The following is a 27,670-nucleotide window of genomic DNA, read 5'->3' as shown; positions in this document are numbered from 1 at the left end:
GGAAATCCTCGTAGATTCAGTTTTTGAAATGGAGAAATGTACACTTTATGGGGTAGGAGGGGGAGAGTAGCTAGTCTGAAGTGCTGTGTTTCAGTCTTTAGTGTGGCTATTAAACAATAATAGGTGGACTGAACACAGATCACTGAAAAGATGTTTATGTTTCTCTTTCTCTCGCCCCTCTCTCCCTCTCTGTCTGGACATTTTATTTATTTATTTGAAAGTTCTATTTATTTATTTTTAAAAGTATAATTTCATTTGAAAGGCAGAGAGACAGAGATCTTCCATCCACTGATTGACTCCCCAAATATCTAAAACAGCCAGGGCTGGGCCAGGAGATAGGAACTCTAGCCACGTCTCCCATGTGGGTAACAGGGATTCAAGTACTTGATCCTTCATCTTCTGCCTTCCAGGGATGTACATTAGCAGGAACTTGGATCAGAAGCCAAGCCAAGACTTGAGCTAAACCCTCTATTACCAGGAACTCCCAAGCAGCAACTTAACTACTACACCAGATACCCACCCCCATTAAAAAATATAAGATTATTTTGGTGTAAAATATTTTGAATTCCATGCATAATTTTTTCAAAGTACACATTTTCCATGAACTTTTTGAAGACTGTGTGCTGGATATCAGAAATTTTTTGTACCAAAATTTTTGTCTTCAATTTTCTATGAACTTTTTGAAGTACTCTCATATAATTTCTATACCATAGAATTTACTTTTCTAAAGTATGTATTTTATTCTTGTATTGAATAAAATTTTAAAGACAAATTACTTCAATAGGAAAAAATATCTTTTCTCTTAAGTAATAAATTTCTTACTGTGTGCCCAGTGTTATTCTGAGCACCTTTTTGGTATGAAGTCATTTAATTTTTATAACAGACTCACAGAAAAAGGTGCCATCGTTCCCATGTTGTGGATGACGTAATGTCAGCACAGAGCACTTAAGTAACTTGCGGAGCAGCAGCACACTGCTAGTAAGTGACAAAGCTGAGACTCCAGCCTGGGCAGCCTGAGCACTCCTTGGACTCCTAGGTTATGCTGCTTTCAACAGAGGGTTTATGGACACTCTGTGATGCTGCTAGTTCCTCAGGCTTTTTACCAAATACTTCACCTTTATTCAGAGTACCATGTTTTCATTTTGACATAAATTATTAAAAGATACATTTATTCAAAAATTTTAAGTATTTTGTATGTTCTTCAAAGTCATGTTTTAAAACATGGCTTTTTTTTCTTAAAATGTATTTTGTATTTAAGCCAAAAAATTTCCATGATTCTTTGAAATTTTTTTTATCTTTATTATGCTTTTAACATGTTTAAAAAGTTATTTTTTCTTTTTTTGTTACTCCATTCCAAGTCTTAGTGATAAAATTGCAACTAAGACCCTTTCATGATTTTCCTATATTTCAGATTTTTTACTCAGATTTTTTACTGCCTTAAAGTCTAAAATGTGCCACTGAGGGTTGTCTCAATCCTCCCCCCTTCTTTGTCCTCCTTGTTTACTCCTAACAGCTGAATTATTTTCTTTGTATTGTTTGTTTTCTTTTTTTCAGCAATGCGGCCACTTAGCATGTCTTACAGTTTTGACTTGTCAGGTAAAAAAAAAAAAAAGCACTTTCACACCTGACGTGGGTTTTGTGGTTTCTGTGAACTGCATTTCATTCATTTGTTTATGTCAAGAAAGAAAATTGAAAGGCTTCTTTTAAATGTGGTCAGTGAAATAAAACATTCTGCTTATTTGAAAATAGCATTCTTTAGCCGATTAAAACTCCAGTGAATCTGCTGCCTTCCAAGGATTGTTAGAGGACCATTACACCATACTCACTGTACTCCAGTTGTGAGACACAGCTGCTATCCTCAGGTAGCTGTCATACCCACTCCCCTAGACTCTTCTGAAGCAATGATGCTAAATTCCAAAATAGACCTTTGCCTTAAGAGAAAAGAAGAAACTTCAACTTCCTGTTACAGTTCAAACCAGTTCTATTACATAGAAAGGGATTAATAGTGAAATCAGTAACTAGTAGTGTCTGAATGTGATCTGTAAAATAAAACCTTATTTTAAATTGAAATTTAAATATGTTTGAGTGAATTTTAAATAACATGGAATGCCTCTTAAGGTATAAATAATTGTTGGCATACTTTACATACAAATTTAAATATAAAGAGCAAGAGTTCTAGTATCATTTCCTGTATATAACAAAGAACTGAATATTCTTCAACTATAAAACTAGCTCCCAACGGTTTTTTAATCTTATGCTTATTTTTGTAGCTCTCAGGCACAACTTTAATGTTTTACAATATTCATTCACTATTTTTGACTGACCACTGAAGGGCTTTTTCTATTTTCTTTATCCATTTAGCAATTTTTATTTTATCAGTCTTTTGCAGAGTGACTGAATTTCGGTCTAGAAAATATGAAACTCAGAAATGATTTGGAACATACATGCTACTACTATTAATCTCCAGAGGTTAGCAATATGTATTATAGATACTCCATCTCTTCTGAATGTCTATTAAAGCACTTTCCATCAGTTGAACTGTAAAGAAGTGGTTGGCTACCTAAACACATTGATTACCAGCTACCATAAATGGGGCTCGTGCTGATCTAGTCAGTATTCATGCTCACACACATAAATAGGTATGTTCTGTGTTCTTACAGCTATTTGATAGGTTTTGAGTGAGAAGAAGGCTCTGATACTTAAACTCCTTGATGTAAAAGGGTAGCAAAGAATTTTCATTTGGTTTTGCTGCTGATCATTTGCTGCAATTTATTTTGTGCCTTAGTGTATGTTGTGATTTTCAAGTGTTTCACTTTTGATTTCTTGTGCTATTTTCATGGTTTTCATTGTTGTATTTTAACTATTAATTTAGATATCCCAAATTATAAATGGAAAAGATTCCTTGCTTTAACTTAAATGAAAAGATTGGAATTCATTTGCTGAGTTGGAAAATGAACAATAAAGAGTAGACATTTTAAACATGTGGTCTTGATGAAGACTATGAAATTAAGTATAGACCATGGCATTCCAAGGTATAGCCTGCTGCTCAAATATATCTTAGAGATATTAATACTTAGTTACTTAGTGAAAATCTTAGCAATCAATTCAGCATCAGTTAAGGTAAGTATAATTTGTTTTTCCTATGCAAATATTAAATATACAATCTGTGTTCCAGTCACATGTGCTCCAACTACATAAAGCAGCAGACACACATAAAGCTATGACATAAAATCTTTACAATAATGGATATGCATTTTAGATTCTGAACCTAAGGTATATGTGGTTTTAAAACCATACCTAAGTATTCTACATCTGAAATACTTTGCTTACTTATAAATTTTTTTCAAGAAATTCTGTCTTATATAAGAAAAATACAAAGTCTAATTCAAGTGTGTAGTTTTCCTCATTTGATACATTGAAGGAATAATGAGGGTTTATTTATTTGAACAAATAGAAGTAAACTCCTTAAAAGTATATTCAACAGACTCTTTAATAAACATGTAATATGAGATAAAATCACACACAGAATTCAGTTTTATATGCATGGTCCATCCTGAAACTGTATGCAACCTACTCTTTATTAATTCCATTTTTCAGTAGTTTCAGTCAGGGAGCTAAAATGACAGTTATCAGTCTTATAGTTCAATATTTGACTAGAGAGCTGCTGGACAATTTTTCAAACGTCTGTGTTGAGAATGACATAAGTCAATCAACCATTGTCATTAAACAGTGTTCCCTAAACTTTAGTTCACATGCCATCTTTATGATTTTTGCCAAAATTGATACTGGTACTATTTAAAATTTTTAATCTACTTTAAATTACTTAAAATTTCTTGAGCAGCAATAACCATAAATGATGAATCTGGGATAATTTTTTGTCTGCAATGTATTAATATAAGTATATAACCATTAAAACTGAGTGATCCTCTGTGCTCTGCCAGTGGTACATCGCCACTCGTAGGAAACTGGTGAATTGGACAGGTGAGACAAGCCTTGGGAAGCTGACTGTAACATTATTGCTCTGCCTCTAGTTTGGGAGTGTACTGTTGCCACATGAAGGGTGGGAGCTTCAAAGATATTTCTTCCTCCCTTAGAAAGTAGACAGCTTAGAAAGGTAATGTGTGTTTTCCAATTATTTATGCTCTCTTAGAAGGTTAGCTACTACAACAATGAGAACAATTTATAGATAATATATAATAACAGTATATTATGAAATAACATTTTAAAATATACACCTCTTTAAGACCTTTTTTTTTTTAATGTTTTCTATCTTATTTCTTGAATAGAAATCAATTAACCCAGTTGTTTCCTCTGTTAATTTCTGGAAGTTTTAAAGTACTTTCTAGGATACTTTGATTTCGAACTTATATATTTTTTTCAACTTTTATTTAATAAATATAAATTTCCAAAGTACAACTTTTGGATTATAGCAGTTTCTCCCCCCATAACCTCGCTCCCACCCGCAACCATCCCATCTCCCACTCCCTCTCCCATCCCATTCTTCATCAAGATTCATTTTCAATTATCTTTATATACAGAAGATCAACTTAGTATATACCAAATAAAGATTTCAACAGACTACACCCACACAGACACACAAAGTATAGAGTACTGTTTGAGTAGTAGTTTTACTGTTAATTTGCATAGGGCAACACGTTAAGGACAGAGATTATATTTTAATTGTTTTTCCCTACAAATTTTTGAAAGTACCCTCATAATACCTGGGAAGATAATAATATGGTAAATGGATGTACTGTAAAGTTCCCTATTAAAAACTTTATCTCGGAACCGGTGCCATGGCTCACTAGGTTAATCCTCCGCCTGCGGTGCTGGCATCCCATTTGGGTGCCGGGTTCTAGTCTCGGTTGCTCCTCTTCCAGTCTGGCTCTCTGCTGTGGCTCGGGAGGGCAGTGGGGGATGGCCCAAGTGCTTGGGTGCATGAACCCACATGGGAGACCAGGAAGAAGCACCTGGCTCCTGGCTTCGGATCAGTGCAGTGCCGGCCGTAGTGGCCATTTGGGGGGTGAACCAACAGAAGGAAGACCCCTATTCTCTCTCTCTCTTTCTCTCTCTCTCTCACTCACTCACTCTCACTGTCTAACTCTGTCAAATAAAAAATTAATTAATTAATTAATAAAAAACTTTATCTCAGGTGATAAATGGTTAATGTCTGCCTTCCCTTTTCTTTTCTTTTCCTTCCACCCTTCTTTTCTAGCTTATCCAAATCCTTTCTTAAAGTTCACGAGGGCATGTTTTCTGATCTTCTTGGTCTCTAAAACGAAGCAGAAATTGTAAATATCAAATAAGATATCTGTCAGTTGTAATATGAAAACTGTGCTAGATCACACTTACATATTGACGGTTTCCTGGAACTCCATCTGTTACACTTCATGCACATAAATATCACTTCCTGAAGGGAGAAGGGGAATCTAACCACAAATAGAATCATCTTGGATTTTTTTAAGTAACTTCAGTTACACTGCTTCCTAATACTCCTAAAGCAGCAAAAATCAAGTCTTTTTCACTTTAGTACTTAGCATGCCCTTTACCCCAATTCCAGGTGCTTCACAGGTTAATCCTTGTATAAAGAGCAACAGTGCACTGTGCTGATCTAGAAATTAAATTATACAGTGACTGCTCTTTTTTCACTCTATTGTTGATGTTGGCGGTTAAATTTAGTACATGTTTTAACTCATTGTTTAAAACATTGAAGAAAATTGCTTCTACTTGAATTGGAAGATTCAAGGTTATAGTACTAAAAATTGATCTGTGCTGTTGAGTTCATGAATCCCCTGGCCCAATACTGATTGTTGCTGAATCATTCTGAGCCTTAGTTTACTTACTCACAAATGGAGATAAAACTCAGTGTTAGCAATTGCTAAAATTTATTATGTGCTGCTGCCTACACTAGGCACGATGCTTTGTGTGTAATTATTAGCCTGTTTCGTCCTCACAGCAAGCCTGCATCTGTTATTATCTCCACCTTACAGATGAGGAAACAAGGATTGGTCACTTAGAGTCAGACAGCCAGCAGTAGAGCTAGTCCCCAAACAATTGGCATCATACTACACTGTATAGCAGCTCATTTTCTCTCATTTGTGGTATTGCCTTCCCATCAAAATGTGAGCCCTCAATAATTAGGATCAGATTTATCAGAGGGAATGTATCCCAGATTCTTTATATTCACATTAACTATATTCATGTGAATATAGACTATTAGCTGTTTAGCTCTTTAACCTAAACATTTTCAGATCCTGCAGACATAAACCTGGGAAGGCTTTGTGTCCTCTGTGCCTCTCATCTGCCTGTCACTACCTCCTGAGCTGCTGTAAAGTAAAGCCAGCCTCTCTGGGCCTCAGTTTCCTCACCTGGAAAATTAAGAAGTTGGAGTCAGCTATCTTCTAATCTACAAATGTGAATATATAATTATTCATTTTAAAGTTTCCTATAATTGAATCTTACAGTTAATGTTTAACAAAAAGTTTCAAGTGCCCAGGTGAGGCGTTACTGTATCAAGCTTCTGTGTTGTGTTTGTGGGACATGAAATTGCCTTGTCCCCTGATGCGTGTTTCCAACACTGATTCCCTTTCTTAGTTCTAGAAAAGGTAAGATTTTGTTTTTCTTTTACTAGATGTAACTACCCCAGAATCTCCAAAGAAGGTTGTGGAATCATCTATAGTGAACGGAGGTTTGACGTCACAAACAAAAGAAAATGGGTTAAATGCCACACAGCATGTGCCTGTGCAACGCAAGAAGCTCCTCAAAGCCCCAACCCTGGCCGAACTGGACAGCTCCGACTCCGAGGTGAGCTCCAGCGAGGAGGCCACGGTGCTGGCACAGCATGCTGCTTAGTGTCTTCCTACGTTTCAGTCAATAAAGTTGGGATTAAAATTGATTTACTGAGTAGGAAATCCAGCAGAGTAACTTACTATTGTTAGTAAAGACCATTGCGATGACTAGTTTGTAGAATAAATATTGAAATTTCAATATAGTCTTAAATTAAAAGCTGAGTTAAAATAAATCAACTGTTACAAAGTTACAGTTCCTTAAGATCTTGCTCTTTGTTTTGGGAAGGAAAAAACAAACAAACAAAAAAAAACATGTTTCTTGTCAAGAAACATAAATTCCTCCTTTAAAATGTACACACAGCCATACTTAGGAGATTCTTTCTGTAATAGTAATATCAACAGAAAAGCCTCCAGAGAGAAAACTGTGAGGTGTTTTCCCCTGTTCTGTCGTCCACCAACTGCCCTTTAGAGGAAAAAAGATCTCAGAGCCTTCCTGCTTCCAAACCCACCTAAAGGCTGCCGTTCTCCATCTCTCTCATGCCGTCTGCAGTGTCAGGCTGCTACATGTTCCTCAGCTCATGTACAGTGAAACTGGGCTCCTCTCTCTCCACCATACACACACACCAGCTTCTCGTCTTCCATTCACTGCCCTCATTGCTGGCTCCATCCTTTCCATAGTCATCAAGGTTGGAATCTGAGAAATTGTTCTTTACTTCGCCACTTGTCAGCCTCCATTCCCCATGCAGGCAATACCAATAACTGTTTTACTATAAGTTTTTCTTTTTTTTTTTTTTTTTTTTTTTGACAGAGTGGACAGTGAGAGAGAGAGAGACAGAAAGGTCTTCCTTTTGCCATTGGTTCACCCTCCAATGGCCACCACGGCCGGCGCACTGCGGCCGGTGCACCACGCCTATCCGAAGGCAGGAGCCAGGTACTTATCCTGGTCTCCCATGGGGTGCAGGGCCCAAGGACTTGGGCCATCCTCCTCTGCACTCCCTGGCCACAGCAGAGAGCTGGCCTGGAAGAGGGGTAACCGGGACAGAATCCGGTGCCCCAACCAGGACTAGAACCCGGTGTGCCGGCACCGCAAGACGGAGGATTAGCCTAGTGAGCCGCGGCGCCGGCCATAAGTTTTTCAAACAGTAGCAATAAATCCCCTTATTACTGACTGATTGAGTCCATGTCTTTCTCACTGTGTCTCATCAGCAGTCTGTCTGATTTCTCTTCTTCGCAAATTCTGTCTTTCACGCCACCAGAGCCCTTGTCACTCCTGCTTACAACATTTAGGAGGCTTGCCATCCCTTAGGGGATGGAGTTCCTGTTCCCTGATGAGATGCCTTAAGACCCAGGCCTTGCTTCACACCACCCTGCCTCCCTTTTACCCTCAGCCACACAAGGCTGTTGTTTCTTCCTACACAGGTCACAGCTCCTCAGCTCCAGCTTAGCCGTGCTGCAGAGCTCCCCAACTCGGATGTCCTCTTTCTCCTTTCTCAGTCAGCGCTTCACTCGCCTTCTCTTGCGAAGTCTTCCCAGATGCCAGCCCATCCAAACTCCTCCTCTGTGATTCCCAGACAACTCTCATCCCTGTGTAATGTCAGAGCACTTAACACTTCATGTAGTTACCCACTCATTTCTGTGGCTCCCACCAGAGTACAAGTGTCCTGAGAGGAGGGGCCATGCCAGACTGACATGATATTCCTAGATCCTAACACCCTATAGAAGACATTCAAATATTTGAATAAATTCATACTAATAAGAACAGTTGAAATTTAAGAAGCACATGTCGTCTAGACAGAAGTCTGCATTATACAGTACAGTAGCTACTCACCACATGTGCCCATTTAAGTTTAAATATGTTTAAATAAATGAAGAACTCAGTTTCTCAGTCACAGTTCTCAAGTGCTCACAACCTCCTATGGCTAATGCCTACCGTACAGGACAATACAGGTGACAGTCCCCTCACAGCATTCTGTTGGCCAGCACTGATCTGCAGCTTCCAGGGGCTCTAGGGAGAGCCCCTTCACCTCTGCTCCATCCTGGTCCTCCTCCACCATCTCCTGAGTCATGACTGCACTACATTTTGATATATGTTCAGCCTGTGCAATCTTCTCTGTGAGTCTTTATGTGAAGATAGAAGCTAACACCCAAAGCCCAGATCATGAAGTGATTTGCTGGACTTGTTACTACTCTTAACCAGAGGGAGGCCAGTTTCACCCAGCCACCTGTCATCAGAACAGGGAGCAAGCAATAAGATGCTGAAAAGAGAAGCGTTAGAACTGAATTTCTTCTACCGCTGACCTTTGTCACCAGCTGGTTTTTTTTTAAATGACAGGTAGAGTTATAGACAGTGAGAGAGAGAGAAAGGTCTTCCTTCCATTGATTCACCCCCCAAATGGCCGCTAAGGCCAGCACTGCGCCGATCCAAAGCCAGGAGCCAGGTGCTTCTTCCTGATCTCCCATGCAGGTGCAGGGGCCCAAGCACTTGGGTCATCCCCCACTGCCCTCCCAGGCCACAGCAGAGAGCCAGACTGGAAGAGGGGCAACCGGGACTAAAACCGGGCGCCCATATGGGATGCCGGCGTGGCAGGTGGAGGATTAACCAAGTAAGCCACGGTGCCAGCCTCTGTCACCAGCTGTTTAAGTCTGAGTGAATCAGAGCTCCTTAGTCAGTGGTAGTAGAAATCTCGAAGATTTAGAGAATCTTTGTATAAGGAATAAAGAATGATTTTTGTACAAGGGCCTAGAAATAAGCAAATTCTTTCCTTCATTTTTAACTTAAAAAATTGATGTTTTTATTGTGGTTCAGCAAGTTAAGTTATAGTCTGGAGTGCCTGCATCCCATGTTAGAGTGCCTAGATCCCAGTCCTGCCTCAGTTTCTGATCCAGCATTTTTGCTGATGCACATCCTGGGAGGCAGCAGGTGATGGCTCAAGTGTTTGAGTCCCTGCCACTCACATAGGAGTCTGGGGTGGACTTGCAGGATCCTGGCTTTGGCCTGGCCCAGGCCTGGCTGTTGTGGGCATTTGGAGACAGAACAATCAGATTAAATATCTCTCTCCTCTCTCAGTGCCTCCCTGTCTCTTTCATTTTCTGTCTCACTTTCTCTCACTCTCACTCTTGTTCTGCCTTTTAAATTAAAAAAATAAATAAACTCTAAAACAATGAATGTAGTGATAGTTTTAAGTAATAAGCAAGAACAATCAAAGGTAGTAATTATGAGAATGGTTTGTATTCCTTTTTCATTTATTTATCTCAAAGATTTATTTTCTTTGATTTGAAAGGCAGAGTGACACACAGAGAAGCAGAGATCTTCCATAGGCTGATTCACTCCGCAAATGGCTGCAGTGTTTGGGGCTGGGCTGAGTCAGAGCTAGGAACTTCATCTGGGTCTCCCATGTGAGTTGCAAGATCCCAAATACTTGAACCATCTTCTGCTGTTTTCCCAGGAGCATTAGCAGGGAGCTGGATTAAAGCAGAGCAGCCAGGACTCAAACCAGTCAGTGTTCCAGTGTGAGATGCCAGTGTCAGCCTGCTGCACCACAGTGCCAGGCCCTACATACCTTTTTAAAAAAGAATTTTAAAACAATCTGGGGGCGGGCCGGCGCCGCGGCTCAATAGGCTAATCCTCCGCCTAGCGGCGCCGGTACACCGGGTTCTAGTCCCGGTCGGGGCGCCGGATTCTGTCCCGGTTGCCCCTCTTCCAGGCCAGCCCTCTGCTGTGGCCAGGGAGTGCAGTGGAGGATGGCCCAGGTGCTTGGGCCCTGCACCCCATGGGAGACCAGGAAAAGCACCTGGCTCCTGGCTCCTGCCATCGGATCAGCGCGGTGCGCCGGTCGCAGCGCGCCGGCCGCGGCGGCCATTGGAGGGTGAACCAACGGCAAAGGAAGACCTTTCTGTCTGTCTCTCTCTCTCACTGTCCACTCTGCCTGTCAAAAAAAAAAAAAAAAAAAAAAAAAACTGAATCTGGGGGCTGGCATTGTGGCTTGGCAGGTAAAGCTGCTGCCTGTGACTCCTAATGCCATATGGGCACCAATTTGAGTCCCTGCTGCCCCACTTCTGATTCCACTTCCTGCTAATGGCCTGTGAAGGGTAGCAGAGGGTGGCTCAAGTGCTTGAGCCCCTTCCACCCATGTGGGAGGCTCAGAGGAAGCTCCTGGTCCAACCCTAGCAAGCAGTTGTGACCATCTGAGGAGTGAGCCAGCAGATGGAAGCATGCACTTTCTCTCCGTCTTTCTATAACTCTTTCAAATAAATAAATATTTTTTTCACCCCCCAAATGGTTGCCACGGCCGGCGCGCTGCACCGATCCAAAGCAAGGAGCCAGGCACCTCCTCCCAGTCTCCCATGCGGGTGCAGGGCCCAAGCACTTGGGCCATCCTCCACTGCCTTCCCGGGCCACAGCAGAGAGCTGGCCTGGAAGAGGAGCAACGGGGACAGAATCCGGCACCCCGACCAGGACTAGAACCCAGGGTGCTAGCGCCACAGGCGGAGGACCAGCCCAGTGAGCTGTGGCACCAGCCAATAAATAAGTATTAAAAAAAAAAAAAAAAACGACTCTGGGCAAACTTTAACATTCAGTAAGCTGAAGACTTTATTTTTAATCAGCTGTGCTTCATATTTGGACTTTGAATTAATCAAAGTTTCAATAATTTGTTGATGAAGCATAGCTTTAATTTAATAGTATTAGATTAGTTGTGTTCATCCTAAAACTCTCTCATTAATATTAGCATTAGCTACTTTCAGATTATCCATCAATTGTGTGTTAAAGCCAACTCACAAGAGTGTCTGTTGTGAAGCCAGTTAATTAACTGACATTTATACAGATGTGAAGCACCTGGAAATGCAGACCAGGTTTTCTTAAAGTGTGAGTTAGTAAGCACTGTTCTCCATGCAGGACCTGCCCTGGGTCCCAGCTCTGGCTGCATGGACAGTGCACTTCATCTTGTCGGCCATCAGTGTGTCTTCTGCCTCACAAGGGTAGTTGGACTTATGATCTTTCTTTTTTTTTTTTTTTTAAGATTTATTTTATTTATTTGAAAGACAGAGCTACAGAAAGAGGTAGAGACAGAGGTCTTCCATCCACTGGTTCACTCCCCAGATGGCTGCAATGACCAGAGCTGTGCTGATCTGAAGCCAGGAGCTTCTTCCGGGTCTCCCACATGGATGCAGGGGTCCAAGGACTTGGGTCATCTTCTACTGCTTTCCCAGGCCATAGCAGAGAGCTGGATCAGAAGAGGAGCTAGAACCGGCACCCAAATGGGATGCCTGCACTTCAGGCCAGGGCTTTAACCTGCTGCGCCACAGCGCCAGCCCCAGAACCCGTGATCTTTATGTCTCTTCCAGTTCCAGAACTTGGTATTTATGCACAAGAAGTGTGAAACTAGAAATTGTTGAGAAATCCCACCTTTTCTAAGTTGATGAGTTGGTGTTCTTTTCCCTACTTTTGTTAATTCCTAATGTCAAAGAATTCCTAAACCAAGGTTGATTTACCCCAGTCATATTTGCTTATTTATAAATGGCCACAAAAACAATGTTTATATATTATATTTTATATATGTATCATATATCATATTACAGACTTTCTTCACTTCTATTTTGTAATTTTTTGTTCCCTACTTTTTTCACATATCCTTTAGCACTTCTGTTCATTCTTTTCACCAACTTCTTTTTTTTATCCAGTGCCATTCCACTGTTTCCAGTCAAATAGTTATTGAATGTCCTCAGTAAGTCCTAAAGGTAGAAACACAAACACAATAGTCTTTACCTCCAGTTGCTTATAATTTAAATAGGAAACAACAAGGTACACACCCAAGAAGCTTGAGAGGTGTCATGAGCACACAGTGTCTAGCTAGTGGCATGTGACTAAACACCAGAGAAGTTCAGAGGCCGCAGAGGTTGGGCATAGTGGGGAATGAACACCACAGATGCCAGGATAGCTGGCAGAGGTAGGACTTTTGGTGTTCTACTTAGGGGAGTGTAACACAGGAGCAGAGGGCTTTCTGTTTCACTGTGTGTTGTGAGCCTTAACTGATAACTGATACAGCATGCTCACTTACTTCTAGCCCAGCCTTACCTGGGGTAGAGAGGTACAGCCTTCCTCAGATCTCTTCCTGACTCCATGTCGGCATCTGGTGGCTCTTCTGACTCACCTAGAGAACTTGGGCCCAGGTGGCACTTGTGCAAAAACCAAATCAAGACTCGAGGCTGAGGAGAACAGCAGAGACCAAATTGGGAGGGGGTGGAATTATGACTCAGAAAAGGCTGATCTTATTCTTTTTCTTCCTTTTCAATTTTATCACCTACTTCCCCATTTTTCCTTCTTGCCTCTCATTTAAGGAATGGCTCCCAATTTTTTTTTTAAATAAAGATTTGTTTTATTTATTTAAAAGAAGAGAAAGAGATTTCTTCTATCCCACCGGTTCACTCCTCAGATGACCTCAACAGTCTCCCACGTGGGTGCAGGGGACCAACTTGGGCCATCTTCTGTGCTTTCCCAGGCATGTTAGGGAGCTGGATTGGAAGCAGAGCAGCCAGGTCTCAAACCAATGATCAGATATGGGATGCCGGAATCAGACTGCGACTTATCCCACTGAGCCACAACACTGCCCCCCCCCCATACATTTTTTTTTTTAAGTGCCAAAATTTGGTCTTCACACCACATTTACAGAGAAGTACAATGTAAGTCCCCAAGAGCAAGTGGGGACTAGAGCCTTTCCCCACCCCACTCTACCCATCTGTAGACCTCACAGAGCAATGTGAAATTCCTTTTCCCCCTGTGAGAGGAAGTATAGTGACAGAACTCAGCCAGAGAGTCTGCCTGCTTGTCCTGCCCTTCACCATCCTTTGTGCTCAGCCTCTGTACTGAAGCCCTTGAAACAATTGATTGAAAGAGACACCAGAATCTCTTCTTGGGGAAGAAGCAGTGACATTTCCAACTGCAAACAGAGCACCCTTCACTCCTGAGACAGAACACATTATCATGAATGTGTAAGCTTCTCCCAGTATCTTACCAGACTCATTCCAGCACAGGTGATTTTTTTTTTTAACATTTTAAGAAAAGCCTTCCAGCCAACAACGTATCTGCTGTATGATCTCAATCTCTTTTCTGTGAAGAATTTATATTCTAAGATAAAGCTTCCACCATTCCAGGATATCACCTGTGCTCATTTGTAGTTTTCATTTGATGACATTGATTCACTAGAAATTTTGTATTATTCATTACTGCCTTGAATTTTAACCTAAACTTATATATAAAATTTTACAAAAAACATTTTAGTGATCAGTCTTATTATAGATCAAATATCTTATGAAACAGAATATTAGTGAATTAGTTACATTATTAATTTCAGCTCAATTATGATATACTGACTTGCTTTTTAATTTTCTTAATGCCCAAATATTTTGGTTTAATAAGAAAATGCATTTTTTTTCCTTTCTGTGAAGTACTGACTCCAGTTACAATAATAGCAAGTTGATTTTTTTCTCACCGGCTTACCCTATGGCTTCTTTGGACATTTAAATCTACAGTTATAATAAACATTAACTGCATGTTGGAATTGATGTCTTTTGAATGTTTCTAGATGTTAAATTGGCCCCTGATACTGACCCATTGGCATTGGCCAATTAGCCAGAACTAGAACTAACCCACATTTTTACTTAACAAAATATCATGAGCATTTTTCCATCTGGTTAAATGCACTTTCCCAACATGATATCGAATATCTGTGTGGTGGTGGTCAGGCTGGCATTGTGACATAGTGGGTAAAGCCACCACCTGTGACACCTGAGTCCCAGCTCTTCCACTTCTGATCCAGCTCCCTGCTAATGGCCTGGGAAAGCAGTGGAAGATGACCCAAGTACTTGGGTCCCTGGACCTAAATGGGAAACTGGAAGAAATTCCTGGTTCCTGGCTCCTGGCTTTGGTCTGGCCCAGGCATTGCAGCCATTTGGGGAATGAACCAGCAGATGGAAGATCTCTCTCTGTCTCTCCCTCTCTCTGTAATTCTGCCTTTCAAATAAATAAAAAATAAATCTTCTTAAAAATCTATGTGGTATTCCATCATAATTTGTTCACCAAATTCCCAATTTTTTTATTTAAAAAATATGTTTATATTCACTTTATTTGAAAGAAAGACACAGAGACAGACAGATCATTCCTCCGCTAGTTCATTCCCCCAGTGCCCACAATAGCCAGAACTGGGCTAGGCTGAATACAGGATCCTGGACCTCCATCTTGATCTCCACATGGGTGGCAGGGACCCATGTACTTGAGCCATCATCTGCCACCTCCCAGAGTACACATCAGCAGGAAGGAGGATCAGAAGTGAGGGAGCCAGGACTCAGATCAGGTACTCACATGTGGGATACAAACACCCCAAGTGACATCTTCTCTACTGTGCCAGGTGCCTTCCCCTCAGTCCCCTATTTTTGAATATTTAGGTTGGTTCTAGTTTTCTACTATTACCAGTAACAATATTTTTATGAATATCCCTATTCTACATTTTGCTTTGAATTGTTCCTCAGGATATTTCTGGAACTGCATTTGCTAGATGAAAGTATTTTTACAGTTAATACATATTGTCAAGTCCCTTTAAGCTATAATTGCTTTTTTATTGAACTTTGTGCTAGACTTTATAAATTAGTCTCTACAAAGATCCTAGTAGGTAGATATGATCCTTAAAAGATAAGCGGACACATAGAACAATTGTCTAAAGTCAAAGACTTAGTAAATGATAGATTTAAATCCCAAATGTTAACTCCAAAGGCTGTGTATCTCATGAACTTGCTAGTGTTCCATCTAGCAGTAGGAGGATATTTCAAACTGTTCATGGAAAAATAGAATTAAAGGGTAAGTTTATTTTGATGCAAAAATGTTTGAAATCTAGGCATATGTTTCATAATACATATTTTCATGATTGTTTTTTCAAGACCGCTCATACATACAGATTTCAAATTATTTTTCAGATTTATGTATTTGAAAGAGAAACTGAGACAGATAGAGATCTGCCATCTGCTGGTTCTCTCCCAATGGCCACAAAAGCCAGAGCTGGGCCAAGTTGAAACAAACAGCTAAGAACTCCATCAGTGTCTCCCACATGGGAGAAAGGGACTCAAGTACTTTATCACCATTGCTGCTTCTGAGGCGCATTACCAGGGAGCTGGATCAGAAGCAGAGTAGCTGAAATTTGAGCCAGCGCTCTGATACGGGGTGTGGGCATCTCAAGCAGTGGCTTAACTTGCTATGCCACAATGCCTGCCCCTGAATTTAAAATGTTTTTGCACCAAAATAAACATTTTTTTGAGAGACATAGAATGACCCATAGATATTCATAGAGAGCAAGCATCCATCCACTGGGTCACTACCCAGATGCCAACAATGGCCAGAGCTGAGCTGAAACTGAAGCCAGGAATTGAGAACTCAGTCCACTTGTCCCATGTGGTTGGCAGAGCTCCAACTCCTGAGTCATCTCTGTCATAACCCAGGGACTGCATTAGCAAGAAGCTGAAGTACCCTTGTATAGAAGAATGCTTCAAAAAGTTTTTTAAACCAGAAGGAGCCTTAGAAATTTTGTTCAACAGCATTACTTTTTAGTGAGAAAACTGAACCCCTAACAAAGGAGAGACCAAATTAGAAAAGCCATACAGCACTTTGGTGGCAGAATCCCTGTAAAGTTAGACCTCCCACATGAGCCCTTGTTCCATTACTCCCCCTTCCAGTTCTGAGAAATCTAGCTTTGCTGTTTCTGGCTTATATTTTAAAACTTCTACTGGCCCATCTCAGGTACTATTTTTTAATGAAAGATTAGTTTTGATTCTAGCCATATGAAAACTTTCAGTAGAAAAGCTAAGCAAAAGAACTGTATCTGAGCCCTCTCCAGGCTGCTTTTAAGGAAAAGTCAAGTTTCCATTCCTGTTAAGTGAGCTAGGTGTCCTGACTGGCCTCTTGAGAGGGTTCTGGCAGCAGCGGTGACAGTGCTACCCTGGGAGCAAAGCACAGTGCAGGAGGCTCTCCTGAAGCCACAGTTCTGAACTAGAAGACCTAACCTGGTGAGTGTCAGAGGTGAGTCTTTGGGATTACACAACAAAAGCAAGCAGATTTTGGACACCATGCCAGGCAGTAGAAGAGACTGATGTTCTAGAAATCGCAGAGACTCATTCATCTGGATCCTCAGACAGAGTGGAACACACGTGTGCATACCTCTCAGCTCTGACCTCTAAAAGTCCCCTGGTGCTCCTTCTGGGTGCTTCTGTTACTCTTCTGGGACAGGAACTAATCCTAAAGAAGATGGCTTTTTCAAGCAGTTAGAAAATTAGGTACAGTTCCTGGTCATGCAATGCAGGGAACTTCAAAGGGCCATCAGCAACTCCTGTGTTACAATTTTAAACATGAATTCTGCTTTATACCTATAATGTTTCAGCATCTTGTCTTTCCATTATGTCAAAGTACATCAGATTCTAATGCCAAACCTGAGTTATTTCCTCTTTGCAAAAGCATATTGTGTTTCTTTTCCATCTTGAGTGTATGCTTTTAAAATAGAGAATGCAACTTCTAAGCACTAAAACTCTATTTCTTTGAATGTGTCCCTCTCTTTACCTCAGTTGTATCTACACAAGTGAAACAAAAGTATTCAGTGTTGTTGGATGAAAATCAGAACGCTACTTTTAAATTCACCTAAACTAAAATTTTAATTCCCCTAGAATTATATCTGCAGAGTTTTAAGTGTTTCTTTGAAAGGAGTAATTCAGAAAAGATACTTTCAATGTACGGTGTTGGCCTGTAAAGGGCTGTGGAGGGTGTTTCATCCAAACTGCTCATTTTCTAGATGAAGAAGGCTGTTCAGAATGTTGTCACGCACTCAAGCCCTTCTGACTTACTAACGTGGAGCTGGCTCACTGGGGCACAGCCTTCTGATTAGGTTATTTTACTTCTTTGAGGGATTTTCAGACTCTCAAGCATTGAATGGTCATTTTAAAGTGGTGGAGAATCTGCCTCTGGTTTTATGGGACTGAACTGGGAAGTAAGGTAGGAAGAAGAGGAAAGCCCCGTTCCAGAGGAGCTTCCCTCCCTGGCTGTCCCCGTTTTGGAGGTCAACATGTACATAAAAAGGCCGTGAATTCCAGCATGAGCAGCACATTGTGCATGCTGTCAGAAGTATGCTGGTAGACACTGGTGTACGGTGAGCAGGCCACACAGCCACCTGCCGGCTCCGCCTCTCCAAGCCCTCATCTCTGTTTTCTCAGATTCTTACATTTGTACTCAAAAAGTTTTGGATCTTCTTCATCTGCTTTAAAAGGACTTTATTCTGACTGATTTCGTTATTTTTAGAGCCATTTTTTTCTCAGAGATAGTTTTCTCACTAAGTATGATGATACTTTCATTATACAGAATCTTCACAACTAGGTTCCATCTGTGCAAATAGAAACATGAGCTCTCCTTAACAGCAGAAGTAACAACATAAAATTAGATTAAAAATTGTTCTTGGGGAAAGTAGGCTGAAGTTTGAGGCAGGGTTGGTTTCTCCTGTCTTAGGGTCTGCAAGTACTGTGTATGACTCCTTTTTTTCCAAGAGATATTCTTGGTTCTTATTTCCTTTTCTTGTGACTTTCCATAAGCAGGAGAAAATTGCTCGTTAGCTTTTTTGGAGTTGTATGACTGGGGATATTGGCTGTGCTTGAATTGTATGATTTGTTCTTTGTGCTAACTTCTGAGAGTACAAAAGTCACTATATACTTTTCTTGTTGTTGTTGTTGTTTTTTAAGATTTATTTATTTATTTAAAGGGTAGAGTAATAAGAGAAAGAACTTCCATCTGCTTGTTCACTCGACTAATGGTTACAATGACTGGGGTTGCTTCAGGCTGAAGCCAGGAGCCTGGAACTCCATTGAGATCTCCCATATGGGTAGCGAGGGCCCAAGCACTTGGGCCATTATCCACTGCTTTCCCAGGCACATTAACAAAGAGCTGGATCCATAACAGAGCAGCTGGGACTTGAATTGGCACTCCACTATGAAATGCCATTGTCACAAGGGCAGCTTAACTCAGTGTACCACTAGGCTGGCACCTTCTCTTATTCTTGAACCTCATCCTCTATATTGTGACTTGTTTAAAATTAATTAGATGAGGCCAGTTTTTAGTGAATGGCAAATTCTTTCTGGCACCTTAGTTAAGAAGGTCAAAGGGAACTTTCACTATCTCACATATTTATAGATGAACATATTTTTCTACTTTTCTCCTTTCTGTTTTTAAAACTGTTTAGTAGTATTCTATAGATATTCAAGTAGAAATTAGTTGTCTTTAGTTAATCCTCTGCTACATAGTAGATAGTAAATATTTTGTAAATAAATAATGTACCTCTTTTTTTTTTTTTTTTTTTTTGACAGGCAGAGTGGACAGTGAGAGACAGAGACAGAGAGAAAGGTCTTCCTTTGCTGTTGGTTCACCTTCCAATGGCCGCCATGGCAGGCACACTGCAGCCGGCACACCGCGCTGATCCGATGGCAGGAGCCGGGTACTTATCCTGGTCTCCCATGGGGTGCAGGGCCCAAGGACTTGGGCCATCCTCCACTGCACTCCCAGGCCATAGCAGAGAGCTGGCCTGGAAGAGGGGCAACTGGGACAGAATCCGGCTCCCCGACCGGGACTAGAACCCGGTGTGCCGGCTCCGCAAGGCGGAGGATTGGCCTAGTGAGCCGCGGCGCCGGCCATGTACCTCATTTTAATTGAAAAAAAAAATTTGGATCTCTTCTCAGAACTGGCAATGAAAATTTAGATTTTATTTTACACAATATAGACATTTTTGTAGACACTTAATGTGTTTTTTTTTTTTTTATTTTGACAGGTAGAGTTATAGACAGTGAGAGAGACAGATAGAAAGGTCTTCCTTCCATTGGTTCACTCCCCAAATGGCCGCCACGACCAGCACTGTACCGATCCGAAGTCAGGAGCCAGGTGCTTCTTCCTGGTCTCCCACATTGGGTGGCAGGGGCCCAAGCACTTGTGCCATCCTCCACTGCTTTCCCAGGCCACAGCAGAGAGCTGGACTGGAAGAGGAGCAACCAGGACTAGAACCCGGTCCCCATATGGGATGCCGGCGCGGCAGGCGGAGGATTAGCCAAGTGAGCCATGGCACCAGCTACCTCATGTTTATTTTTATTCATTCATTCCAGAAATACCTGATTAAAATAAATGTTGAATTTGCTGCTAGGTATACAGCAAGTAACAAGATAGACCCAGCATCTGCCCTCATGGGTCAGTCTTTTGCTTTTACAAATGTATTTAGTATTCCCCTAATACTAATATTAAGCCCCATTTCTTGTGTGCTAGGTAATGTGTGAAGCCTTTTGAGTGCATTGCCTCATCTCACCCCTGCCATAACCCTGTAGACAGTGGTATTCAGTACCCTTTTACAGATGAAACTAAGACAAGAGCCTTACTCACTTCACCCTGTGAAAGGGCAAAGCCAGCACACAAACCCACTCCTTCTACCTTGACCCCTTCTAATTTCTCTTTTACATGCCTTGAACATTTGACATTATAATTCGATGCCTCTTGTTAAAATAACTATTTAATAGTAAGATGTGACTAAGTAGCATGAGAGCTCTGACGTCTAAGAAACTGTACCTATCTTTCTCCACCGTGCCTGTCTCAGGAGGACACTCTGCCCAAGTTGGCCGGCAGCAGCAGCAGCAGTAGCAGCAGCAGCAGCAGTGGTGTGTCTCCCCCCATCCCTGAGGAGCTGGCAGCCGGGGCTGTGTGCCCGAGGAAGAGTAAGTATTCGTGCTCCAAAGAACTGGAGTCAGACACCTCGTAAAACTTGCTTGACCTGGAACAGGGAGCCCAGAGTTCCCTGTGGTCTTTTCGGGTAGAAATAACCCTCATGTCTCACTGGTCAGCTGTAACTAGAGAGTTATTTTCCTAGGGAGCAGTCAAAAGGTACAGCTAAGCTTGTAACCGGCCTCAGGCTCTTAATTTATGGTGAATCAGGAACATTTGTGTTTATATATAATAGTTACGGAAATAGGTCAACTGTGTGCATGTGTGTATTTTTAATGGTAACTACATCATTGTCTAAATTTAAGCCAAAAGCCCTAGAAACCATATTTTTGCTATGACAATCTGTTACTGCCACACCCCTCCCCATACCTCATATACAAAAGTAGGTGATGAACACATCTAAAGGAAATTCTAAAGAACTTTAAAAGTACCTCTTTTTCATTCATAAGGTCATTATGAGGATTAAAAATTAGGTATTGAGATATTCTTTGAACACTTTTTTTGCACAGGTTTTAATGATTAAAATTCTTTAAATGGCATTCTGATTACTTAAATAGATTGTGTCAAGAACAGTAGAAGCTGGAATTGGTTAATAATTGGCAAGGCTCATTTTATATTCTAGGATCCCAATTAAATCACATAATGGGTTTCTGTATCCTTTTTAGACTGCGGAAATTAGGTTCTTGGTTTTCCTGTAGCGATTTCTCCTGATGGGACACTCCAGACAGAGGGACCGTATTCGACTTTGTGTCGACTCTTGCTTTCCTCACCCACAACCTTGAAGCAGCCTTTACAGATGGAGTAGGAGGAAGTGCTCAATAACAGTAGCATGCTGATAGCATAATTTATTTCTAGTGTTGTTATGTTTTCAACATGTGAATCTAGAACCATTCAGACACTAAAACATTCTCCTTTGAAATACTATCCCAAAATATTACTCCACAGAGGAGAACAGTAGTATAATACTACCATGAACACTAAACCTGTTTTTTTCCAATTTAAATTTAGGTTAATTTAAATCTAAGGACAAAATGTCTTGATAAGCATATCTAAAGAAGAGCTTCCTTATTTTATCTTTAAGAGAATGTAAAAGGAGGGTATACTTGAAAATTTTAGTATGATTTAGGGATCTCTTTTGTCACACAGAATACATATTTTTGCATGTTTTTAAAATGATTCCTGGGCACGGAAAGGAAAGGGGAGAGAGAGAGAAAAGAAAGGATCTCTGTGGGTGAGACCCCAGTGGAAGGAAGGGGCCATCAAAGAAGGATGTTCCTTTCTCTGAAGGGAGGAGAGAACTTCCACTTCGCTTATGGCCCTGTCTAAATACTGACGGAGTCTGTGGACTCAAAAGGCTTCCAAAGCCTTAGCAGTTCATGGCAAGAGCCTCAGGCGATCACTGACATCATACATAAGAGTGTTAATTGTTAAATTAACAACAAAAGTCACTGTGCACTTACTCCCCATGTAGGACCTCTGTCCTTAATGAGTTGTACTATGAGAATTACCTGCAAAACTTGTTCTCAAACAGTACTTAATACATTGTGTGGGGGGGTGGGGTGCAAACTGTTGAAATCTTTACTTAGTATAATGTTGGTCTTCTGAATATAAAGTTAATTTTAAAATGAATCTTAATGAAGAATGGGATGGGAGAGGTAGTAGGAGGTAGGATGGGAGTGGGGGTGGGAGGGCGAGTATTGGGAGGAAGAACCGCTATATTCCTAAAGTTATACCTATGAAATTTGCATTCATTAAATAAAAGCTTTAAAAAAATAAAATAATGCCTGATACTTTAATGGCAGAATCCTATGGAAGGTAATATGGGGACAGTATTTATCTGAGGCTGTATTCATGCTGTGTTTTTATGAGTGGGTTTGCTTGAATATAAAAAAAAAGACAGAACATTCTTCCTTTTTGATGGCTATTTCTGTAGCAAATTTGTCTTCCAAATATTCCTCTAACAATCCTGAATCTCCCTCTAAGGGTTACCATGGCCATCCTTAAAGTCTCTCTCCACTGAAGTAAATATTTCATCTTCAAATGCAGTGTTTATCACAAATGGCAAAAGAGTATTCTGTTAGAAAGTTCAGAATCTAATATTTTTATTTTGTAAGAGAGTTAATTTTATCTGGTTACATCTGCAGAGCCTCCAAAATTCTTGCCCATATCATCAACACCCCAGCCAGAGAGGCGGCAGCCACCTCAGAGACGACATTCCATTGAGAAGGAGACCCCCACCAACGTGAGGCAGTTTCTGCCCCCATCCAGGCAGAGCTCCCGCTCTCTTGTAAGTATTGGGAAGGAAGACTGCCCAGTAACATGAGGATCAGCTTGAAAACCTAGAGTCATTAGCTTCCTAAAAAGATGATAGGAGAATAAAACTTCCAGAAGTTAGAATAGCTATAGAGAAAAGAAGCTGTAACCGCAGAACACTGGGATCTGCTGAAGTTCTTTTTTTTAGGTTGTGATTTGTTGTTAGAGCTTCAGATGCTGCCGCAGCAGATGTGCCACAGTGAAGGGAGATAATGTGGTTATTGTGAACACGGAGGGGATTGTTTTTTGTTTTCCTGGTGTTTTTCTAAAGACTTATGTTTTTAAAAGATAGATAGATAGATAGGATAGATAGATAGATAGATTTATTTATTTATTTATTTATTTGAAAGTCAGAGTTAAACAGAGAAAGAGGTCTTCCATCTTCTGGTTCACTCCCCAATTGGCCACAAAGGCCGGAGCTGAGCTGATCCAAAGCCTGGAGCCAGGAGCTTCCTCCAGGTCTCCCACATGTTCTCAGGGGCCCAAGAACTCAGGCCATCTTCTACTGCTTTCCCAGGCCATAGCAGAGACCTGGATCGGAAGTGGAGCAGCTGGGACTCAAACCGGTGCCCACATGGGATGCCGGCACTGCAGGCGGGAGCTTTACCTGCTACACCACAGCACTGGCCCCACGACTTACTTATTTTTTGAAAGGCAGAGTAACAGGAAAAGAGGGAAAGACAGAGAAAGAGATCTTCCATCCTCTGATTCACTCCCCAAATGGCTGCAACAGCCAGGGCTGGGCCAGGCCAAAGCCAAAAGCCAGGAACTGCATCCAGATCTCCCTATATGGGTAGCAAGGGCTCAAGTACTTGGGCCATTATCCGCTGTCTTCCCAGGTGCCTTTACAGGAAACAGGATCAGAAATGGAGCAGCTGGGACTCAAACCAACACTGGAATATGGAATGCTGGCATTACAAGTGGTGATTTAATTGCCTCTCCACAACACCAGCCCCAACACAGGGAGTTTGAATGGAATTTAAAGGGTTGACATTTGGGGGCTGGCAATGTGGTGCAATGGGTTGAAGCCCTGGCCTGAAGTGCCAGCATCCCATATGGGCACCAGTTCTAGTCCCGGCTACTCTACTTCCTATCCAGCTCTCTGCTATGGCCTGGGAAAGCAGTGGAAGATTGCCCAAGTCCTTGGGCCCTTGCACCCACATGGGAGACCTGGAGGAGGCTCCTGGCTCCTGGCTTCAGATCAGTGCAGTTCTGGCCATTGCAGCCATCTGGGGAGTGAACCAGCGGATGCAAGACCTCTCTCTCTGTCTACATCTCTCTGTAACTCTGTCTTTCAAATAAATAAAATAAATCTTAAAAAGGGTTAACACTTGATCAGTCATGTCTGTTTCAAAATAGCATTATTTAAGAGCTAATGATTTTTTGACCATTCCTAATAAGATTCATCTAACCCCCAGATATCCACTGGAAAAAAAATGCTATTTTGATGAAATAGGAGTATTGCCTTGGCAGTGGTTTACCAACAGAAAAACATAACTCTGACCAGCTCTGTGTAGTTTTGAACTTTAACATCAAAAGACTTTTGTTAAGTGAATAAGTTGTTGCTTTATCATAATCTGTGTTTATTGTCTCATCTTAGAAATATATAAGAGGGAGCTCATTGGTGATCTATTTCCTAAGTCCAGTAATTAGGTTATTCTTCTCTTTATCCAACTTTTCCTAGAAACTAGTGTATCATTTCACTGATGTATCTGGTCCTTATGGTCATATAATATAATTATTGAGGTAAGATTAAATTAAACATAAAAATTATCAGTGTAAAGGAACCATCGACCATAGTGTTATGTTAGCTAATAATAGAGGTTATGCCAAGACCTTCAGCCCACACCAGAGACCAAGAGATCTGGCAAATCTTGGTCAGACTGTGAGCCTGTATTTTGTAGAAGAGGGAGGAGAGCAAGAAAAACTAACTGCAGTTAGTTGGAAGGGTCCCTGTGAACAGGCAGTGGGAGAGCTGGGTTCACCTAGGTGGAGCTCAGGCTGAGGGAAGGGAGCAGAGACCATGGAGAGGTGCAGGGTGGCCCTCACCCAGTGCCTTCTGGCGCCAGCTGAGACAAACATGAACATCCAGCTGTGCAGCTACTGTCCTTGCCAGTGGCGTGGGAATCCATAGATATCAAACGTGGGTAGTAGTGCCCTCTAGCTTGGTAAGCATTGATTTTACAAGTATGGTAATTAATTTGGAATTTTAGTTTAATTTTATTAAGCAAGAAATCATTTTGTATTTGACTCTATTGCCCTCCCTTTCCTTAGTATGTCTGAAGTGTAACTTTTTTCATCACCTGGTGAAGTGACTGGGGGTGACTGCCCCTCTAGGTGAAAGGCAGGCTGTCAGAAAGTACTTTTACAGAGACAGAAGCAAACAGTTCCTTGGTGTATACTAGGGGACTTAGAAAGTTTATGAGAAAATGGATTTAAAAGATAAATTTACTTTTGGTGCATTGAAATTTTGAAATCTATTCATAGTTTTTTCACACTATGAATTTCCCATGAACTTTTTGAAGACCCCCTGGTATCCTTGTGTTTTCTCAGACACTGGAGGCGGTTACCTCTGTCCCTTAGCCCAGCAGCACCATTTAGGGGACTCAGAACGTTCAAAGGGCCCCCAAGCTAGAGAAATGCGAAATCTGTCTTTGCTGTGGGAACTGTACAATCTCTAGGCATGACTTTGGGATTCGGTTTCTGAGTTAGATGTACAGATGCAGACATGGTGTGGACCATTACCATCCTTGTGGGGTTTTCTATTTTGTTTGGTTTTTCTTTCATTTCTGTAATTAGTATTTGTAGGTCACTCATGTTCAGCGTTATTTTCTCCTTTTCTTTTCTCCTGCCATTTTCTTTTTCCCTTATCTATTGTTCAGGTTCCTAGGATAACCAGTGTATGGCCCAGGACGCCTTTCCGACCACTTTTTTCTACCATACAAGCAGCTTCTCTGCTCAGCTCTCATCCTTTTGAAGCAGCCATGGTTGGGGTAGCAGGGGCTATGTATTATCTGTGTGAGAGAGCTTTTACCAGCAGGTGGAAATCCTCAAAGGTTGGCCTCTTTCTGCTGGTTCTGGGAATTATTTTACTCTCTGTATCTCTTTGACAGTGATACTTCAGCTATTGCATTCTGCGAGAATTAACAGCTTAGATGGGCACTTTGCTTCTGATTGTTGATTCCAATCTTGTGTAGGATGTATAGATCTCGCTATGATCTCAGTTGAGGGGGAAATGACTTTGAAAGGACAACAAACTCAAAATGCAGCATCAGATTAGATGTCCCATGGGTGTTTGTCTATTTGAGTGACCTCGTTGTCATCAGGGTGGTGCAGGAGGTCCTCCTGAGAGCCAGAGCATGCTTTCTTCTGGGCCTCCCCTGCCATCAGAAGAGCGATCACTTGCTCATTCAGCTGACAGAGTAGCTCCTGCCATGTAACCAAGCTCTGAGGGCCACGTACCCAAAGGATGGCCTCCTGGGGCCAGAAACCTGTCTGTTCCCAGCATGTCATAAAGCTGCCTATGGTGGTCAGGGTGTTGCTTCTCTGGGAGGAGAAAATTTAATCTTTCTTTTTATTGATGTGGTTATTTAAAATAATTGTGTATTTTCTTTTTAGAGATCTTTGCACAGAATAATATATTTTACTACTATTTGAACCTTCACATTTTTTGAGTGAAATAAAAAGCCCTGGGACCACATTGAAGCCCCTCTGGTCCAGTGTGGCTCTCAGGGTCCCTAACAGATGACTCAGCGGCAGCTTCTGTGTTATTCATCCTCATTACCCATCTTAGTATAGAAAGGAGTCCAGATGCCAATGAAATTGTCATGAAATATGGGGTCAGTCTCTGACCTTTTTCCCAGTTTAGACCTGCCCTTCGGACAGCACCTGCTCAGGTGCAGGGGTGTGCCTTTTAACCCTGTCACTCCTACTGTGACACCTGAAGACCTGCATTTTTTTTTTTTTTTTTTTTTTTTTTTTGACAGGCAGAGTGGGCAGTGAGAGAGAGAGACAGAGAGAAAGGTCTTCCTTTGCCGTTGGTTCACCCTCCAATGGCCGCCGCGGCAGGCACGCTGTGGCCGGCGCACCGGGCTGATCCGAAGGCAGGAGCCAGGTGCTTCTCCTGGTCTCCCATAGGGTGCAGGGCCCAAGGACTTGGGCCATCATCCACTGCACTCCCGGGCCATAGCAGAGAGCTGGTCTGGAAGAGGGGCAACCGGGACAGAATCCGGCGCCCCGACCGGGACTAGAACCCAGTGTGCTGGCGCCGCAGGTGGAGGATTAGTCTATTGAGCCACGGCGCCAGCCACCTGCCGCATTTTGTTATGGATCCTCCCCAAATAGAGGTGTGGTATCTACACACCAAGGCCACATACTACTTCAGACCAACAAAGGATTCACTTTGAGTTTTAAGGCTTAATTAAACTTAATAGTTTTTATTTAAATTTGCCTCTCTCTCGTTTATTAGAAACTCTTACCCTGTACACAAGACTCCCCCACCATCAGAAGCCTGCGTCTCTGTATCTTTCAGAGTGCTGGTAGCTCCACAAGAACAGCTGAAGCTTAGTTTGGCTTTGGGGATGTTGAATTAATCTTTTTGTTATTTGAGGGGGAAAAACTAATCCATAGCAACTATTTGTCATTTTTTTCATGTTGCATTAAAGTTTTGTTGTCCTTGGGAAAGCTCTAGAATTAAAACATTAGCATTTGACCTGATGGAAATTATTTTACTAACCCAAAGTATTTTTTAAATTTAAAAATATATGTATAGGCATATAACACCGCATAAATTTGT

General features: G+C 41.5%; 1 protein-coding gene across 7 annotated transcripts in view; it reads left to right on the top strand.

The window, feature by feature from the left end:
• The window catches only part of SPIRE1 (spire type actin nucleation factor 1), a 200,979-nt gene that overhangs the window by 163,929 nt on the left and 9,380 nt on the right, over positions 1-27,670 (top strand). For 3 of the 7 annotated variants that reach the window (XR_007921864.2, XM_017343990.3, XM_051852178.2), the window contains 5 exons: positions 1,555-1,596; positions 6,632-6,804; positions 20,438-20,555; positions 22,707-22,849; positions 25,758-25,931. Coding sequence is in view for 5 of the 7 variants with exons in the window: in XM_017343990.3 (XP_017199479.1) it covers positions 1,555-1,596; positions 6,632-6,804; positions 20,438-20,555; positions 22,707-22,849; positions 25,758-25,931 (650 nt within the window). In the remaining 2 variants the exon portion in view is untranslated. The remainder of the gene's footprint in view (positions 1-1,554; positions 1,597-6,631; positions 6,805-20,437; positions 20,556-22,706; positions 22,850-25,757; positions 25,932-27,670) is intronic. The other 4 variants (XR_011379447.1, XM_008261008.3, XM_017343991.2 and 1 more) reach the window with 3 other exon arrangements.

The sequence above is a fragment of the Oryctolagus cuniculus genome, chromosome 10, assembly GCF_964237555.1.
Source record: "Oryctolagus cuniculus chromosome 10, mOryCun1.1, whole genome shotgun sequence".
Classification (NCBI taxonomy): Eukaryota; Metazoa; Chordata; class Mammalia; order Lagomorpha; family Leporidae; genus Oryctolagus; species Oryctolagus cuniculus.
The sequence above is the reverse complement of the archived record's forward strand: the minus strand, read 5'-3'. Positions and strand labels throughout refer to the sequence as shown.